This window comes from Oncorhynchus masou, chromosome 32 (genome assembly GCF_036934945.1).
Source record: "Oncorhynchus masou masou isolate Uvic2021 chromosome 32, UVic_Omas_1.1, whole genome shotgun sequence".
NCBI lineage: Eukaryota > Metazoa > Chordata > Actinopteri > Salmoniformes > Salmonidae > Oncorhynchus > Oncorhynchus masou.
In genome coordinates this window covers 5,605,521-5,625,520 of record NC_088243.1, presented here as the reverse complement: position 1 = coordinate 5,625,520, position 20,000 = coordinate 5,605,521, and the positions used below count along the sequence as shown (strand labels likewise).

Genomic DNA, 20,000 nt, shown 5'->3' with positions numbered 1-20,000 from the left:
ATTTATATTTCTGTAGTTTGAATTTGGCGCACTGCAATTTCACCGGACGTTGTCAAATCTATCCCGCTGACGGGATTGGAGCTTAAGGGATCACTAAGAGGATCCCTTAACATTTAACTAGGTTGTGAGAACAGTGTGGGTACATCACAAAAGATCGGTTCTCAAAACACAAAATATGCTCAGTTGTGATGACATTAATACAATGATTAAGTTAAATTGTACAGGACATTCCTATAATGTTGTAAAAATGTTGACAGAACACCTGGTCTAAGTTATTTAAAAGGTTCCCAGAACATTTAAATAAATTACGGGAGTAGCAGTAATTATATTCCCACAATGTTCCACAATTTCGAAACAAGTCAGTATTTATGACGTTCATCTGTGTTTTAGGTTTAACATAATATTCCAATGTTGTTCACACAATACACGTTTTACCTGTCTTGGAGGTCCTCAAAACCTTTTGAAAATGCTATATGTAAGTTTTGCCTAATATTACCACAACATTCTCAGTGTGCAAATGTATAGCTTCTTTAAGCAGACTGGAATACATCCCCATTATGTTTCTCTATAGACTGGAATACATCCCCATTATGTTTCTCTATAGACTGGAATACATCCCCATTATGTTTCTTTATAGACTGGAATACATCCCATTATGTTTCTCTATAGACTGGAATACATCCCCATTATGTTTCTCTATAGACTGGAATACATCCCATTATGTTTCTCTATAGACTGGAATACATCCCCATTATGTTTCTCTATAGACTGGAATACATCCCATTATGTTTCTCTATAGACTGGAATACATCCCATTATGTTTCTCTATAGACTGGAATACATCCCCATTATGTTTCTCTATAGACTGGAATACATCCCCATTATGTTTCTCTATAGACTGGAATACATCCCATTATGTTTCTCTATAGACTGGAATACATCCCATTATGTTTCTCTATAGACTGGAATACATCCCCATTATGTTTCTCTATAGACTGGAATACATCCCATTATGTTTCTCTATAGACTGGAATACATCCCCATTATGTTTCTCTATAGACTGGAATACATCCCCATTATGTTTCCCTCCAGAGTGGAATACATCCCCATTATGTTTCTCTATAGACTGGAATACATCCCCATTATGTTTCTCTATAGACTGGAATACATCCCATTATGTTTCTCTATAGACTGGAATACATCCCCATTATGTTTCCCTATAGACTGGAATACATCCCCATTATGTTTCTCTATAGACTGGAATACATCCCATTATGTTTCTCTATAGACTGGAATACATCCCCATTATGTTTCCCTATAGACTGGAATACATCCCCATTATGTTTCTCTATAGACTGGAATACATCCCATTATGTTTCTCTATAGACTGGAATACATCCCCATTATGTTTCTCTATAGACTGGAATACATCCCCATTATGTTTCTCTTCAGATTTAATGGTAATTCACATTTGATAGGTGATAGAGGTGATAGAGACACAATGTATTTTAATTTAATTCATAGGAAATGTGAAACGCATTTCATCATACAAACACAACAATATATATATATATATATATATATATATATTTAATATGTGAACAATATGACCATGTGTGGTTTGAAATAGAAATGGTTGGTTCTCAAGCTAAGTCCTTTATCCTCTGCGCCACCAGGGAAGCTCACGTACAGTTTATTTGTTCAGTATATAGCCATGTTGTCAATCAGGAATTCAATACTTCCTTTTTAGCTTTCTCAAACATAACTAGCCCAGAGAAATACTGGTAACGGGGTTATTCACCATCTTTATATGCTGCGTATTCCTGGGCCCATATTTAAAAAGGTATCTGCTGATCTAGGATGACTTTTTGCTTTTCAGATCATGAAAAATAAGACACAAGGGTTCATATCAGGCGTTTCAAAGTAGGAATTATATTGTGTGTTTTTTAGTTTATTTACGTTGTTTTTATAGTTGTCTAAATTCTGCATTTGCACACATACAACATGAAATTGAAATTGTCAACAACAACAAAAACACAATAACAAATGATTTCTGGGTAAAAATGATCAATAAAAAATTATTTCTGGGTAAAAATGAGGTACCTCACTGTGATGGTTTTCAATTGAAATTGTCAACAACAACAACAGCAACAAAGCACAATACCAAATGATTTCTGGGTAAAAATGAGGTACCTCACTGTGATGGTTTTCAATCGAAATTGTCAACAACAACAACAACAAAAGCACAATAACAAAGAGAAAAATCCTAAAATAAAGTGTTACCGTACCACAGCATATGAAGAGGGTGGGAACCTTTTAATAAGTCAGAATATTGTGTTCGGCCTCCAGATTCACCACTAAAGACTGAAACAACCCTGCAAGGCGACAGCTATCCCCTGGTAGAGCAGAGGGTTAATGATCTGGTTGTCGATCTGAAGATTGAAGGGGGGGGGTGTAATTTTTATTTCATCCAGATTTACAAATCTAGTCAGAAATGCAGAATTTAGATGAACTGTAGCAGTATGTATAGCAGGGGTCTCCAACCTTTTCTAGCATGAGAGCTACTTTTAAATTAAATGTGAGCAAGTCATTTTTTTCTATCTTTCAAATAGGCACATTCTTCTCTTCTCCCCTGCAACTCTTCCTGGGCCCTTAGTGTACTATATTATCAACTCTTCCTGGGTCCTTAGTGTACTATATTATCAACTCTTCCTGGGTCCTTAGTGTACTATATTATCAACTCTTCCTGGGTCCTTAGTGTACTACATTATCAACTCTTCCTGGGCCCTTAGTGTACTATATTATCAACTCTTCCTGGGTCCTTAGTGTACTATATTATCAACTCTTCCTGGGTCCTTAGTGTACTATATTATCAACTCTTCCTGGGCCCTTAGTGTACTATATTATCAACTCTTCCTGGGTCCTTAGTGTACTATATTATCAACTCTTCCTGGGTCCTTAGTGTACTATATTATCAACTCTTCCTGGGCCCTTAGTGTACTATATTATCAACTCTTCCTGGGTCCTTAGTGTACTATATTATCAACTCTTCCTGGGCCCTTAGTTTACTATATTATCAACTCTTCTTGGGTCCTTAGTGTACTATATTATCAACTCTTCCTGGGTCCTTAGTTTACTATATTATCAACTCTTCCTGGGCCCTTAGTGTACTATATTATCAACTCTTCTTGGGTCCTTAGTGTACTATATTATCAACTCTTCCTGGGTCCTTACTGTACTATATTATCAACTCTTCCTGGGCCCTTAGTGTACAAGAGACAGTAGTACACTATATTATCAACTCTTCCTGGGCCCTTAGTGTACTACACTATCAAAATATTTCAAACTACGTTTGTAATACAACTTTAGGTATTTTAAAACGTTAATAATCAATCAAATTTTAGACGGGCGAATCTGTGTTCAATACAGGAATGAAAACAAACCAGCGCCTCTTTTCACGTCTTGCGCAACTCACAAAAGTGTCCCCAGTTCCTAGTTGGCCTACTTCCTCATTGCACAAAGGATTAACCTCAACCAAATTCCAAAGACTGGTGACATCCAGTGGAAGCGGTGGGAACTGAAAACAGGTTCCTAAGAAATATCCCTTGGCAAAGACAGGGAACAGACAGAGGGGGAAAAAGAATAATAATCTGAACAGTTAGTCCTCTGGGTTTTGCCTGCGACATAAAGTTCTGTTATACTCACAGACATGATTCAAACAGTTTTAGAAACTTCAGAGTGTTTTCTATCCAAATCTATGAATAATATGCTTATCTTATATTCTTGGCATGAGTAGCAGGAAGTTGAAATTGGGCACGCTATTTATCCAAAAGTGAAAATTCTGCCCCCTAGCCCCAAGAGGTTTTAAATCCTTCATTGTTGTTGTTGTAATGAATTCTCTAAAGTCACAAATGAGTAGCTGTACAAACTTCTACTTGTACTGTATATTATAATTATTTTATATTTTTATCACATTTCAATGAATGTGTATTTGGGTGTTTTTCACCATGCCTATTACATCACACAAGACAAGGAGGATAGGAAAGAGAAAATCAATCATACGATATACAAGAAAATTAAATGTACTTACTTGAGTCACCTAGAGGTGTCGTCACGGCAGGAGCTGCGCACTGTCCAGTCCCCTCCCGTCTTTCCAGTGTGGGGTGAAGACCATTCTAGAACACTCAAAAACACTAAGGCAACTCTAGAACACTCAGAACACTCAAAAACACTAAGGCAACTCTAGAACACTCAGACTGGATCTCAAAGATGACTGCAGAACACTCGGGATGGAACTAATTCTGGACACTAATTCGGAACTAGCAGATATCACTTGAGGATCAGTATGTCCACATCCCTGGTGTATGTTTCTCTCTCTGTGTGTGTGTGTGTGATTAGAGATTAATCACAAAGCACACTCCAACACAATGACTACTTCCTCTGGATAGTCCTAACAACCCTATCACCTGCTGCACCTGGGAGAACTGAGAGAGAGAGAGAGAGAGAGAGAGAGAGAGAGAGAGAGAGAGAGGGGCAGAGAGAGATAGGGGGGAACAGAGAGATAATTGAATTGAGAGGGGGGGGACAGAGAGAAAGAGTAAGAGATCAAACTCTCAGTCAAAATGGATGTTGGAGGAACAAAGATACTTTTGGGATAGCTGATTCATTTCTTATTTATATATTTACTGTATATATGTCCCCAGAGAATAAAAACACTCTTTAATGGGACATAACTGGTCACATACAATATCATCACAAAGGAAATGAACAAGGCAGACAGGTTATGTATGACATGTTTAATGTTAACTCGTGATACAGAAGAAGTATGAAGCATACATAGAATACAGGAAGACAGTTAGGGACTACTCTCAGATCGTCACTATCTGGCCTAGTTACTCTCAGATCGTCACTATCTGGCCAAGTTACTCTCAGGAAGTCACTATCTGGCCTAGTTACTCTCAGATCGTCACTATCTGGCCAAGTTACTCTCAGATCGTCACTATCTGGCCTAGTTACTCTCAGATCGTCACTATCTGGCCAAGTTACTCTCAGATCGTCACTATCTGGCCAAGTTACTCTCAGGAAGTCAATATCTGGCCTAGTTACTCTCAGATCGTCACTATCTGGTAATAAGTTACTCTCAGGAAGTCACTATCTGGCCTAGTTACTCTCAGATCGTCACTATCTGGCCTAGTTACTCTCAGATCGTCACTATCTGGCCTAGTTACTCTCAGATCGTCACTATCTGGCCAAGTTACTCTCAGTAAGACACTATCTGGCCATGGGAGTACTCTCAGATCGTCACTATCTGGCCAAGTTACTCTCAGATCGTCACTATCTGGCCAAGTTACTCTCAGATCGTCACTATCTGGCCTAGTTACTCTCAGATCGTCACTATCTGGCCAAGTTACTCTCAGATCGTCACTATCTGGCCTAGTTACTCTCAGATCGTCACTATCTGGCCAAGTTACTCTCAGATCGTCACTATCTGGCCAAGTTACTCTCAGGAAGTCACTATCTGGCCTAGTTACTCTCAGATCGTCACTATCTGGCCAAGTTACTCTCAGGAAGTCACTATCTGGCCTAGTTACTCTCAGATCGTCACTATCTGGCCTAGTTACTCTCAGATCGTCACTATCTGGCCTAGTTACTCTCAGATCGTCACTATCTGGCCAAGTTACTCTCAGTAAGACACTATCTGGCCATGGGAGTACTCTCAGATCGTCACTATCTGGCCAAGTTACTCTCAGATCGTCACTATCTGGCCAAGTTACTCTCAGATCGTCACTATCTGGCCTAGTTACTCTCAGATCGTCACTATCTGGCCTAGTTACTCTCAGATCGTCACTATCTGGCCAAGTTACTCTCAGGAAGTCACTATCTGGCCAAGTTACTCTCAGATCGTCACTATCTGGCCAAGTTACTCTCAGGAAGTCACTATCTGGCCTAGTTACTCTCAGTAAGTCACTATCTGGCCATGGGAGTACTCTCAGATCGTCACTATCTGGCCGAGTTACTCTCAGGTAGTCACTATCTGGCCAAGTTACTCTCAGGTCGTCACTATCTGGCCAAGGTAGTACTCTCAGGTCGTCCCTATCTGGCCAAGTTACTCTCAGGAAATCACTATCTGGCCAAGTTACTCTCAGGAAGTCACTATCTGGCCAAGTCACTCTCAGGTCATCACTATTTGGTCAAGTTACTCTCAGGAAGTCACTATCTGGCCAAGTCACTCTCAGGAAGTCACTATCTGGTCAAGTTACTCTCAGGAAGTCACTATCTGGCCAAGTCACTCTCAGGAAGTCACTATCTGGCCTAGTTACTCTCAGATCGTCACTATCTGGCCTAGTTACTCTCAGATCGTCACTATCTGGCCTAGTTACTCTCAGATCGTCACTATCTGGCCAAGTTACTCTCACATCGTCACTATCTGGCCAAGTTACTCTCAGATCGTCACTATCTGGCCAAGTTACTCTCAGTAAGTCACTATCTGGCCATGGGAGTACTCTCAGATCGTCACTATCTGGCCGAGTTACTCTCAGGTAGTCACTATCTGGCCAAGTTACTCTCAGGTCGTCACTATCTGGCCAAGGTAGTACTCTCAGGTCGTCCCTATCTGGCCAAGTTACTCTCAGGAAATCACTATCTGGCCAAGTTACTCTCAGGAAGTCACTATCTGGCCAAGTCACTCTCAGGTCATCACTATTTGGTCAAGTTACTCTCAGGAAGTCACTATCTGGCCAAGTCACTCTCAGGAAGTCACTATCTGGTCAAGTTACTCTCAGGAAGTCACTATCTGGCCAAGTCACTCTCAGGAAGTCACTATCTGGCCTAGTTACTCTCAGATCATCACTATCTGGCCTAGTTACTCTCAGATCGTCACTATCTGGCCTAGTTACTCTCAGATCGTCACTATCTGGCCAAGTTACTCTCACATCGTCACTATCTGGCCAAGTTACTCTCAGATCGTCACTATCTGGCCAAGTTACTCTCAGTAAGTCACTATCTGGCCATGGGAGTACTCTCAGATCGTCACTATCTGGCCGAGTTACTCTCAGGTAGTCACTATCTGGCCAAGTTACTCTCAGGTCGTCACTATCTGGCCAAGGTAGTACTCTCAGGTCGTCCCTATCTGGCCAAGTTACTCTCAGGAAATCACTATCTGGCCAAGTTACTCTCAGGAAGTCACTATCTGGCCAAGTCACTCTCAGGTCATCACTATTTGGTCAAGTTACTCTCAGGAAGTCACTATCTGGCCAAGTCACTCTCAGGAAGTCACTATCTGGTCAAGTTACTCTCAGGAAGTCACTATCTGGCCAAGTCACTCTCAGGAAGACACTATCTGGTGAAGTCACTCTCAGGTCATCCCTATATTTTAGAACTCTGTCTAGTCAGAAACCCTGTGTAGTTCTACAATATGTTCTTAAAATGTGATTTTAACCATAAACCTAAACACACTGCTAATCTTATGCCTAACCTTAAATCAAGAACATGTTTTATACATTTTTACGATACAGTCAAATTTAACCTTGGAGCTTGGCCATTATTGGGACTCATACTATTTGGTTGCAGAAATCCTCTTTCCTGCCACCTTGTGGTTGATTGAAGAATGACGGGTTGTATCAAACCAGGAAGTCCCAATGAGGTCAAAACCCTCTTTTTCAGGTGTGATCTGGCTAAACTGGTGTGTGTGTGTGTGTGTGTGTGTGTGTGTGTGTGTGTGTGTGTGTGTGTGTGTGTGTGTGTGTGTGTGTGTGTGTGTGTGTGTGTGTGTGTGTGTGTGTGTGAGTGAGAGTCTATGGTGAGGGTTCTCTACCCTAACTTTCTGTGATGGCAGTGTGTATGGCTGAACGCAGGGTGCAAAGGAACCTCTCCTTGTCCTCCTCTCTCTCTATAGCACAAACCCACACACGACTAGGACCCTCCAGGACAAACCCATGACACACATCTACAGTGAGACAGGGGGGGTAGAGATGAGGGGGAGAGAGAGTGGGGAGGGAGATAAGAGGGAGGGGAGAAAGAGAGGGGGAGAGAGAGGGAGGGGGAGGGATAGAGATGGAGGGGGAGAGAGAGGGAGCAGGGGAGAGAGGGATGGGAGAGCGGAGAGACGAAGTGAGGAGAGAGACGAAGGGAGGAGAGAGGGAGGAGGGAGAGAGACAAAGTGAGGAGAGAGAGGGATGAGGGAGTGGAGGGAGCAGAGAGAGAGAGGTAAGTGAGAGGGAGTATGAATAAAGGGAGGAATGAAGAGGAAGATAAATTAATCTAATGCATTCATGGTGAGCACGTCTGTATGTACAGTGGCAAGAACCCTTTGGAATTACCTGAATTTCTGCATAAATTAGTCAAAATATGATCTGATCTTCATCTTAGTCACAACAACAGACAAACAGTCTGCTTAAAACTAATGACACACAAATGATTGTATTGTTCTTGTCTATATGGAATACATAATTTAAAAATTCACAGTGAAGGTTGGAAAAAGTATGTGAACCCCTAGGCTAATGACTTTTCCAAAAGCTAATTGGAGTCAGGAGTCAGCTAACCTGGTGTCCAATCAATGAGACGAGATTGGAGATGTTGGATAGAGCTGCCCTGCCCTTTAAAAAAACTCACACAGTCTGAGTTTGCTATTCACAAGAAGCATTGCCTGATGTGAACCGTGCCTCAAACAAAAGAGATCTCAGAAGACCTACGATTAAGAATTGTTGACAAGCATAACGCTGGAAAGGGTTACAAATGTATCTCTAAAAGCCTTGATGTTCATCAGTCCACGGTAAGATAAATTGTCTATAAATTGGAGAAAGTTCAGCACTGTTGCTACTCCCCCTAGGAGTGGCCGATGACTGCAAGAGCACAGTGCAGAATGCTCAATGAGGTTAAGAAGAATCCTAGAGTGTCAGCTAAAGACTTACAGAAATCTCTGGAACATGCTAACATCTCTGTTGACGAGTCTACGATACGTAAAACACTAAACAAGAAGTATGGTGTTCATGGGAGGACATGATGGAAGAAGCCACTGCTCTCCATAAAATAAAAAACATTTCTGCACATCTGAAGTTTGCAAAAGAACAACTGGATGTTCCACGGCGATACTGGCAAAATATTCTGTGGACAGACGAAACCACAGTTGAGTTGTTTGGAAGGAACACACAACACAGTGTGGGAAAAAAGGCACAGCACACCAACATCAAAACCTCATCCAAACTGTAAAGTCTGGTGGAGGGAGCATCATGGTTTGGGGGCTGCTTTGCTGCCTCAGGGCCTGGACAGCTTGCTATCATTGACGGAAAAATTAATTCCCAAGTTTATCAAGACATTTTGCAGGAAAATGTAAGGCTGTCTGTCAGCCAATTGAAGCTCAACAGAAGTTGGGTGATGCAACAGGACAACGACCCAAAACACAGAAGTAAATCAACAACAGAACGGCTTCAACAGAAGAAAATACGCCTTCTGGTGTGGCCCAGTCAGGGTCCTGACCTCAACCCGATTTAAAATGCTGTGGCATGACCTCGATAGCAGGTCACACCAGACATCCCAAGAATATTGCTGAACTGAACCAGTTTTGTAAAGATAACTGGTCCAAAATTCCTCCTGACCGTTGTGCAGGTCTGATCTGCAGGTTATTGCTACCATAGGAGGGTCAACCAGTTATTAAATCCAAGGGTTCACATACTTTTTACACCCTGCACTGTGAATGTTTACACGATTTGTTCCATAAAGACATGAAAACGTATATATTTCTGTGTTTTATTTGTTTAAGCAGACTGTGTTTGTCTATTGTCTATCTAATGACCTAGATGAAGATCAGATGTAATTTTATGACCAATTTATGCAGAAATTCAGGTCATTCCAAAGGGTTCACATACTTTGTCTTGCCACTGTATGTGTGTGTGTGTGTGTGTGTGTGTGTGTGTGTGTGTGTGTGTGTGTGTGTGTGGTACCAGTCAAAAGTTTGGACACACAAACTCATTCAAGGGTTTTTCTCTATTTTTACTATTTTCTGCATTGTAGAATAATAGTGAAGACATCAAAACTATGAAATAACACATATGGAATCATGTTGTAACCAAAAAAAGTGTTAAACAAATCAAAATATATTTGATATGAGATTATTCAAAGTAGCCACCCTTTGCCTCAACAGCTTTGTACACTCTTGTCATTCTCTCAACCAGCTTCATGAGGTAGTTACCTGGAATGCATTTCAATGAATAGGTGTGCCTTCAGTTTGAGCCAATCAGTTGTGTTGTAGGTAGGGGTGGCATACAGACGATACCCATATTTGGTAAAAGACCAAGTCCATATTATTTTTAATTTTATTTCACCTTTATTTAACCAGGTAGGCTAGTTGAGAACATGTTCTCATTTGCAACTGGGACCTGGTCAAGAGAAATCAAAGCAGTGCGACACAAACAACAACAGAGTTACACATGGAGTAAACAAACATAGTCAATAATACAGTAGAACAAAAGGAAACAAAAAGTCTATATACAGTGAGTGGAAATGAGGTAAGTTAAGGGAGTTAAGGCAATAAATAGGCCATGGTGGTGAAGTAATTACAATATAGCAATTAAACACTGGAATGGTAGATGTGCAGAAGATGAATGTGCTAGTAGAGATACTGGGGTGCAAAGGAGCAAAATAAATAAATACCAGTATGGGGATGAGGTAGATAGATGGGCTGTTTACAGATAGGCTATGTACAGGTGCAGTGATCTGTGAGCTGCTCTGACAGCTGGTGCTTAAAGCTAGTGAGGGAGATACGAGTCTCCAGCTTCAGAGATTTTTGCAGTTCGTTCCAGGCATTGGCAGCAGAGAACTGGAAGGAAAGACAACCAAAGGAGGAATTGGCTTTGGGGGTGACCAGTGAGATATACCTGCTGGAGCACATGCTACGAGTGGGTGCTGCTATGGTGACCAGTGAGATATACCTGCTGGAGCGCGTGCTACGAGTGGGTGCTGCTATGGTGACCAGTGAGATATACCTGCTGGAGCGCGTGCTACGAGTGGGTGCTGCTATGGTGACCAGTGAGATATACCGGCTGGAGCACATGCTACGAGTGGGTGCTGCTATGGGGACCAGTGAGATATACCTGCTGGGCGCGTGCTACGAGTGGGTGCTGCTATGGGGACCAGTGAGATATACCTGCTGGAGCGCGTGCTACGAGTGGGTGCTGCTATGGGGACCAGTGAGATATACCTGCTGGAGCGCGTGCTACGAGTGGGTGCTGCTATGGTGACCAGTGAGATATACCTGCTGGAGCGCGTGCTACGAGTGGGTGTTGCTATGGTGACCAGTGAGATATACCTGCTGGAGCGCGTGCTACGAGTGGGTGCTGCTATGGTGACCAGTGAGATATACCTGCTGGAGCACATGCTACGAGTGGGTGCTGCTATGGGGACCAGTGAGATAAACCTGCTGGAGCACATGCTACGAGTGGGTGCTGCTATGGTGACCAGTGAGATATACCTGCTGGAGCACATGCTACGAGTGGGTGCTGCTATGGTGACCAGTGAGATATACCTGCTGGAGCGCGTGCTACGGGTGGGTGCTGCTATGGGGACCAGTGAGATATACCTGCTGGAGCGCGTGCTACGAGTGGGTGCTGCTATGGTGACCAGTGAGATATACCTGCTGGAGCACATGCTACGAGTGGTTGCTGCTATGGGGACCAGTGAGATATACCTGCTGGAGCGCGTGCTACGAGTGGGTGCTGCTATGGTGACCAGTGAGATATACCTGCTGGAGCACATGCTACGAGTGGGTGCTGCTATGGGGACCAGTGAGATATACCTGCTGGAGCGCGTGCTACGAGTGGGTGCTGCTATGGGGACCAGTGAGATATACCTGCTGGAGCGCGTGCTGTCAGTGGGTGCTGCTATGGTGACCAGTGAGATATACCTGCTGGAGCGCGTGCTACGAGTGGGTGCTGCTATGGGGACCAGTGAGATATACCTGCTGGAGCGCGTGCTACGAGTGGGTGCTGCTATGGGGACCAGTGAGCTGAAATAAGGCGAGGCTTTACCTTGCAGAGACTTGTAGATAACCTGGAGTCAGTGGGTTTGGCGACAAGTATGAAGCGAAGGCCAACCAACGAGAGCGTACAGGTTGCAATGGTGGATAGTGTATGGTGTTTTGGTGACAAAATCGATGGCACTGTGATAGACTACATCCAGTTTGTTGAGTAGAGTGTTGGAAGCAATTTTATAGATGACATCACCAAAGTCGAGGATCGGTAGGATGGTCAGTTTTACGAGGGTATGTTTGGCAACATGAGTGAAGGATGCTTTGTTGCGATATAGGAAGCCAATTCTCGATTAAATTTTGGATTATGGCAAGAACAAATAAGAAACTAAAGTCCATCATTACTGTAAGACATGAAGGTCAGTTCATCTGGAAAATGTGAACGTTTCTTAGTGGCGTCGCAAAAAACCATCGAGATCTATGATTTAACTGTTTCTCATGAGGACCGCCACAGGAAAGGAAGACCCAGAGTTACCTGGCTGTCATGAGGACCGCCACAGGAAAGGAAGACCCAGAGTTACCTCTGCTGCAGAGGATAAGTTCATTAGTTACCAGCCTCAGAAATTACAGCCCAAATAAATTCTTCAGAGTTCAAGTAACAGACACATCTCAACATCATCTGTTCAGAGGAGACTGCATGAATCAGAACTTCATGGTCAAATTTCTGCAAAGAAACCACTACTAAAGGACACCAATAAGAAGAAGAGACTTGATTGGGCCAAGAAACACGAGCAACGGACATTAGACTGGTGGAAATCTGTCCTTGGTCTGATGAGTCAAAATGTGAGATTTTTGGTTCCAACCCCCGTGTCTTTGTGAGATGCATAGCAGGTGAACGGATGATCTTTGTGTGTGTTGTTCCCACCGTGAAGCATGGAGGAGGAGGTGTGATGGTGCTTTGCTGGTGATACTGTCAGTGGTTTATTTAGAATTCAAGGCACACTTACCCACACTTACCCAGCATTGCTACAACAGCATTCTGCAGTGATACGCCATGCCATCTGGTTTGCACTTGGTGGGACTATCAATTGTTTTTCAACAGGTCAATTCGCCAACACACCTCCAGGCTGTGTAAGGGTTATTTGAACAAAAAGGAGAGTGATGGAGTGTTGCATTAGATGATCTGGCCTCCACAATCACCCGACATCAACCCAATTGAGATGGTTTGGGATGAGTTGGATTGCAGAGTGAAGGAAAAGCAGCCAGCAAGTGCTCAGCATATGTGGGAATACCTTCAAGACTGTTGGAAAAGCATTCCAGGTGAAGCTGGTTGAGAGAATGCCAAGAGTGTGCAAAGCTGTCATCAAGGCAAAGGGTGGCTACTTTGAAGAATCTAAAATATATTTTGATTTATTTAACACTTTTTTTGGTTACTACATGATTCCATATGTGTTATTTCATAGTTTTGATGTCTTCACTATTATTCTACAATGTAGAGAAAAAGCCTCCAATGAGCAGGTGTGTCCAAACTTTTGATTGGTACTGTATTTGTGTGTGTGTGTGTGTGTACTCACAGCGCGTGTCTGTGATCTCTCTGAGGGTGAGGCTGTGCAGGGCGACAGAGGCCAGGAAGGTGTGTGTGTCGCAGTGTGTGTGTGTGAAGGGTCGGTGACAAACATTCCTCTCGGTCAGAACCATTGCGTCGTTGAACAAGAACAGACCCACGTCAGAAACGTGTTCATACATCCTGTCACACACACAGACACTATTAGTATCACACACGGATGAGAATACAGGCATATTCACATCAAAGGCTATCGAGAGGTCTTACCTGAGTGAGGCTGTGATGTCATCACTGGGGCATTTAAGCAGAGCCGCATCCTGAGTGGTGATTAGCTGTCTGCCCCCCTCACACAAGTTCTATACACACATACACACACACACACACATGAATATCTAGACAAAACATGATCAAATCACAAAATTTTCTTTTTACTGAGACAGTGGAGCATGGATTCCCAAAATGCGTCCCCTCGGGACCCCCTATTTTATTTTTATTTTCTTCCTTTATTTAACTAGTCAGTTAAAAACAAATTCTTATTTTCAATGACTGCCCCTGAACTGCCTGTTCAGGAGCAGAACGACAGATTTGTACCTTGTCAGGTGGGGGATTTGAACTTGCAACCTTTTGGTTACTGGTCCAACGTTCTAACCACTAGGCTACCTGCCACCTCTACACTCTAACCACTAGGCTACCTGCCTCCCCCCTCTAACCACTAGGCTACCTGCCACCTCTACACTCTAACCACTAGGCTACCCTGCCACCTCTACACTCTAACCACTAGGCTACCCTGCCACCTCTACACTCTAACCACTAGCCTACCCTGCCACCTCTACACTCTAACCACTAGCCTACCCTGCCACCTCTACACTCTAACCACTAGGCTACCTGCCACCTCTACACTCTAACCACTAGGCTACCTGCCACCTCTACACTCTAACCACTAGGCTACCTGCCACCTCTACACTCTAACCACTAGGCTACCCTGCCGCATCTACACTCTAACCACTAGGCTACCCTGCCACCTCTACACTCTAACCACTAGGCTACCCTGCCACCTCTACACTCTAACCACTAGGCTACCCTGCCACCTCTACACTCTAATCACTAGGCTACCTGCCACCTCTACACTCTAACCACTAGGCTACCTGCCACCTCTACACTCTAACCACTAGGCTACCCTGCCACCTCTACACTCTAACCACTAGGCTACCTGCCACCTCTACACTCTAACCACTAGGCTACCTGCCACCTCTACTCTCTAACCACTAGGCTACCTGCCACCTCTACACTCTAACCACTAGGCTACCCTGCCACCTCTACACTCTAACCACTAGGCTACCCTGCCACCTCTACACTCTAACCACTAGGCTACCCTGCCACCTCTACACTCTAACCACTAGGCTACCTGCCACCTCTACACTCTAACCACTAGGCTACCCTGCCACCTCTACACTCTAACCACTAGGCTACCTGCCACCTCTACACTCTAACCACTAGGCTACCTGCCACCTCTACACTCTAACCACTAGGCTACCTGCCACCTCTACTCTCTAACCACTAGGCTACCTGCCACCTCTACACTCTAACCACTAGGCTACCTGCCACCTCTACACTCTAACCACTAGGCTACCTGCCACCTCTACACTCTAACCACTAGGCTACCCTGCCACCTCTACACTCTAACCACTAGGCTACCTGCCACCTCTAACCTTCTAACCACCCTGTAGAGGTGGCAGGGTAGCCTAGTGGTTAGAGTGTAGAGGTGGCAGGGTAGCCTAGTGGTTAGAGTGTAGAGGTGGCAGGGTAGCCTAGTGGTTAGAGTGTAGAGGTGGCAGGGTAGCCTAGTGGTTAGAGTGTAGATGCGGCAGGGTAGCCTAGTGGTTAGAGTGTAGAGGTGGCAGGTAGCCTAGTGGTTAGAGTGTAGAGGTGGCAGGTAGCCTAGTGGTTAGAGCGTTGGACTAGTAACCGGAAGGTTGCAAGTTCAAACCCCCGAGCTGACAAGGTAGAAATCTGTCATTCTGCCCCTGAACAGGCAGTTAACCCACTGTTCCCAGGCCGTCATTGAAAATAAGAATGTGTTCTTAACTGACTTGCCTGGTTAAATAAAGGTAAAATAAAAAAACAAAAAAAAACATAAAGATATAAAACTGTATTTTTTTGTGAAGAATCAACAACAAGTGGGACACAATCATGAAGTGGAACAACATTTATTGGATATTTCAAACTTTTTTAACAAATCAAAAACTGAAAAATTGGGCGTGCAAAATAAGGCACCTCTGGGGTTTGTGATATATGACCAATATACCACGGCTAAGGGATGTATCCAGGCACTCCGTGTTGTGTCGTGCTTAAGAACAGCCCTTAGCCGTGGTATATTGGCCATATATCACACCCCCTCGTGCCTTATTGCTTATATATAACTCAATCACTGTTTGCAAAAAAGACCTGGGCACTATGCCTTAGACTATAGGCCTGTACATATAACATGTTCTTTTTTTACTCGTTATTGTTATTTTTTTACTCGTTATTGTTATTCATTGTGTATTTATTCCTCGTGACACTATTTCAATTTTTATTTGATCATTTTAACTCTGCATTGTTGGAAAAAGACTCTTAAGCACTTCACTGTTAGTCTTCACCTGTTGTTTACAAAGCATGTAACAAATAACATTTACATAGATGTTTTATTTTATATCAGATACGTTTCTTCTCCTTTCTTTGCAAGGGAAAATGTTGGTGTTTTAGCAACACATTTCTTGCAATTCTACTTACATTCAGAGACATTAGTAGAATCTTGTTTTTAATACGACCAAAATGTCAGGGAACCTCCACTGACACTGACAAACAATATAAACAACGATCCGTATAAAATGCCAAACAATATAGACAACGATCCGTATAAAATGCCAAACAATATAAACAACGATCCGTATAAAATGCCAAACAATATAAACAACGATCCGTATAAAATGCCAAACAATATAGACAACGATCCGTATAAAATGCCAAACAATATAAACAACGATCCGTATAAAATGACAAACAATATAAACAAAGATCCGTATAAAATGACAAACAATATAAACAACGATCCGTATAAAATGACAAACAATATAAACAACGATCCGTATAAAATGACAAACAATATAAACAACGATCCGTATAAAATGCCAAACAATATAAACAACGATCCGTATAAAATGACAAACAATATAAACAAAGATCCGTATAAAATGACAAACAATATAAACAACGATCCGTATAAAATGCCAAACAATATAAACAACGATCCGTATAAAATGACAAACAATATAAACAACGATCCGTATAAAATGACAAACAATATAAACAACGATCCGTATAAAATGACAAACAATATAAACAACGATCCGTATAAAATGACAAACAATATAAACAACGATCCGTACAAAATGCCAAACAATATAGACAACGATCCATATAAAATGCCAAACAATATAGACAACGATCCGTATAAAATGCCAAACAATATAAACAACGATCCGTATAAAATGCCAAACAATATAGACAACGATCCGTATAAAATGCCAAACAATATAAACAACGATCCGTATAAAATGCCAAACAATATAGACAACGATCCGTATAAAATGCCAAACAATATAGACAACGATCCGTATAAAATGCCAAACAATATAGACAACGATCCGTATAAAATGCCAAACAATATAGACAACGATCCGTATAAAATGCCAAACAATATAAACAACGATCCGTATAAAATGACAAACAATATAGACAACGATCCGTATAAAATGCCAAACAATATAGACAACGATCCGTATAAAATGCCAAACAATATAAACAACGATCCGTATAAAATGTCAAACAATATAAACAACGATCCGTATAAAATGCCAAACAATATAAACAAAGATCTGTATAAAATGCCAAACAATATAAACAAAGATCCGTATAAAATGCCAAACAATATAGACAACGATCCGTATAAAATGCCAAACAATATAAACAACAATCCGTATAAAATGCCAAACAATATAAACAACGATCCGTATAAAATGACAAACAATATAGACAACGATCCGTATAAAATGACAAACAATATAGACAACGATCCGTATAAAATGACAAACAATATAGACAACTATCCGTATAAAATGACAAACAATATAGACAACGATCCGTATAAAATGCCAAACAATATAGACAACGATCCGTATAAAATGACAAACAATATAAACAACGATCCGTATAAAATGTCAAACAATATAAACAACGATCCGTATAAAATGACAAACAATATAAACAACGATCTGTATAAAAGGAAAGGGAGAAATGTTCACTAACAGGGATGTTAACAAATATGTTCAGAAAATTTGAGAGAAATAAACTTTTTGTACATGTGGAAAAATTCTATGATCTTTTATTTCAGCTCATGAAACATGGGACCAACACTTTACATGTTGCGCTTATATTTTTCTTCAGTATATTTTATTAGGACAATTATGGTTGTAAGAGGGACGAGTGTTAGAGTCTTAACAAAGATTTTTATAACTAAACCAAGATAGATCACAGCTTGTCGTTTCCAATGAGAACAAATGAGTCATAGTGGGTAAAACAAGCAAGGACGTGGGCAGAGCCAAGCTACCGATATCCTATTGGTGCGTACTAGTATACATCTGTATATTTCCATTAGGGAAACCTACTCTGGGAAGTGCGCATGTGCAATAACTTAATTTGCCTTTCCACTCCTTCTAAACAACACGATTTTTAATAACTTTTGCAAAAATCAAAAAACAACACTTAGTCCACTTAATCCACTGTTTGTAACAGATTCTAGTTTTGGGAACAGAAAACTGCATTGAGATCAAATGTTTAATTGATGAGAAAATTTGCAGTGTCGGCCAAAATGCGTCTGGTTACATCTTCTCCCACTGCCGGCTACTGGGCTTCCTCACACCACCATATTTGGTAGTGAGTGGAAACACCAACCGGATGTCTCACATTTATGCATCCAGTGACATATCTGCCTCATTGTTCTATCTTTGTTCTTACTGGACAGCCCCGGATCTGTTGCTGGGTCTCCTGCATCCTTGTGGCTTTCTCTGAGTTCCTCTTCAGCTGAGAAAGAGACACAGAGAGAGAAAGACAGAGTGAAAGATAGAGAGACAGAAACAGAGAGAGACAGACAGAGAGAGAGACAGAAACAGAGAGAGACAGACAGAGAGACAGACAGAGAGTGAAAGATAGACAGAGAGAGAGACAGACAGAGAGAGAGAAATAGAGACAGACAGAGAAAGACAGAGAGAGACAGAAAAAGAGAGACAGACAGAGAGAGAGAGAGGTAGAGACAGAGAGAGAGATAGATAGACAGTAGCAAGATTTGTGACCTGTTGCCACAAGAAAAGGTCAGCCAGTGAAGAACACACACCATTGTAAATACAAACCCATATTTATGCCTATTTATTTTATCTTGTGTCCTTTAAACATTTGTACATTGTTACAACACTGTATATATATATATATATATAATATGACATTTGTAATGTCTTTATTGCTTTAAAACTTCTGTATGTGTAATGTTTACAGTTAATTTTTATTATTTATTTAACTTTTGTATATTATCTACCTCACTTGCTTTGGCAATATTAACACATGTTTCCCATGCCAATAAAGCCCCTTGAATTGAATTGATAGACAGAGAGAGAGAGAGAGAGAAATTAATAATATAATTCTGGAGGGTTTGGTCAGGTGTGTCTGTGTCAGTGGTTCCTCCTTTAAAGGGTTGTGTTATACTGCGGCTCACCTTTCGTGCTGCTGCAGCATTCTGTGGCACGTTATCTAATTGTCAGCCATTTTTTCTGTTACTGCAAGTTATTTCAAGTTTGACCACCAGAGGGCATCTATGAGAAGCATCTTGGTCGTATTCTGTATTGGCATTACCAGATTATTATTTTTTTTTTTGTAATAACGTAGTATACGGGATTGATTTTAAGAAATTTGGCTTAATTCATTTGATTAATATTATGGTGTTTCTACTCAGAGAAAAATGAAAAACGAAACCCTCAGGGTCTGGGTCCCTGGGTCCCTCTGTTACGCCTGTACAACGTGACAGGATCGGAGGATTCTAAATGGTTTGCCTTCATTAGACAACTTTTTTCTAATATTTATGTGAATCAGTGATATTTATTCCCATAGTAATTAATTATGGATCCATAACTAAAACCACAGCTGCATTTTTAAATAGTATTTCGTCAGAGCTTTACATATCGGCCTCGTGGCCTTTAGCAGAGCTTTCTTTAAATTAGTCGAGTCGAGGGAGAACAAATAGGTGCTACTAAATACAACAATATGCATTTCATAAATATTTGAATAAAAAGTTTACATAAAACGTATTAAACATGTCTGTAAAACCACAGTGAAGACATCGACCTGCAGATGCTTATGTTTGTGTTCTACCTTGCGTATGAAGTCCCT

General features: G+C 41.6%; 1 protein-coding gene across 1 annotated transcript in view; it reads right to left on the bottom strand.

The window, feature by feature from the left end:
* Positions 1-6,858: 6,858 nt before the first annotated feature.
* Positions 6,859-20,000, bottom strand: part of LOC135525496 (epithelial cell-transforming sequence 2 oncogene-like) — a 45,470-nt gene continuing 32,328 nt past the window's right edge. Inside the window, 5 exon segments of the mRNA XM_064953168.1 lie at positions 6,859-7,945; positions 13,534-13,706; positions 13,791-13,879; positions 18,579-18,644; positions 19,983-20,000. The exon segment at positions 19,983-20,000 is cut by the window's right edge and continues 139 nt beyond it. Of these exon segments, the coding sequence (XP_064809240.1) occupies positions 7,815-7,945; positions 13,534-13,706; positions 13,791-13,879; positions 18,579-18,644; positions 19,983-20,000 (477 nt within the window). The 3' untranslated portion in view covers positions 6,859-7,814.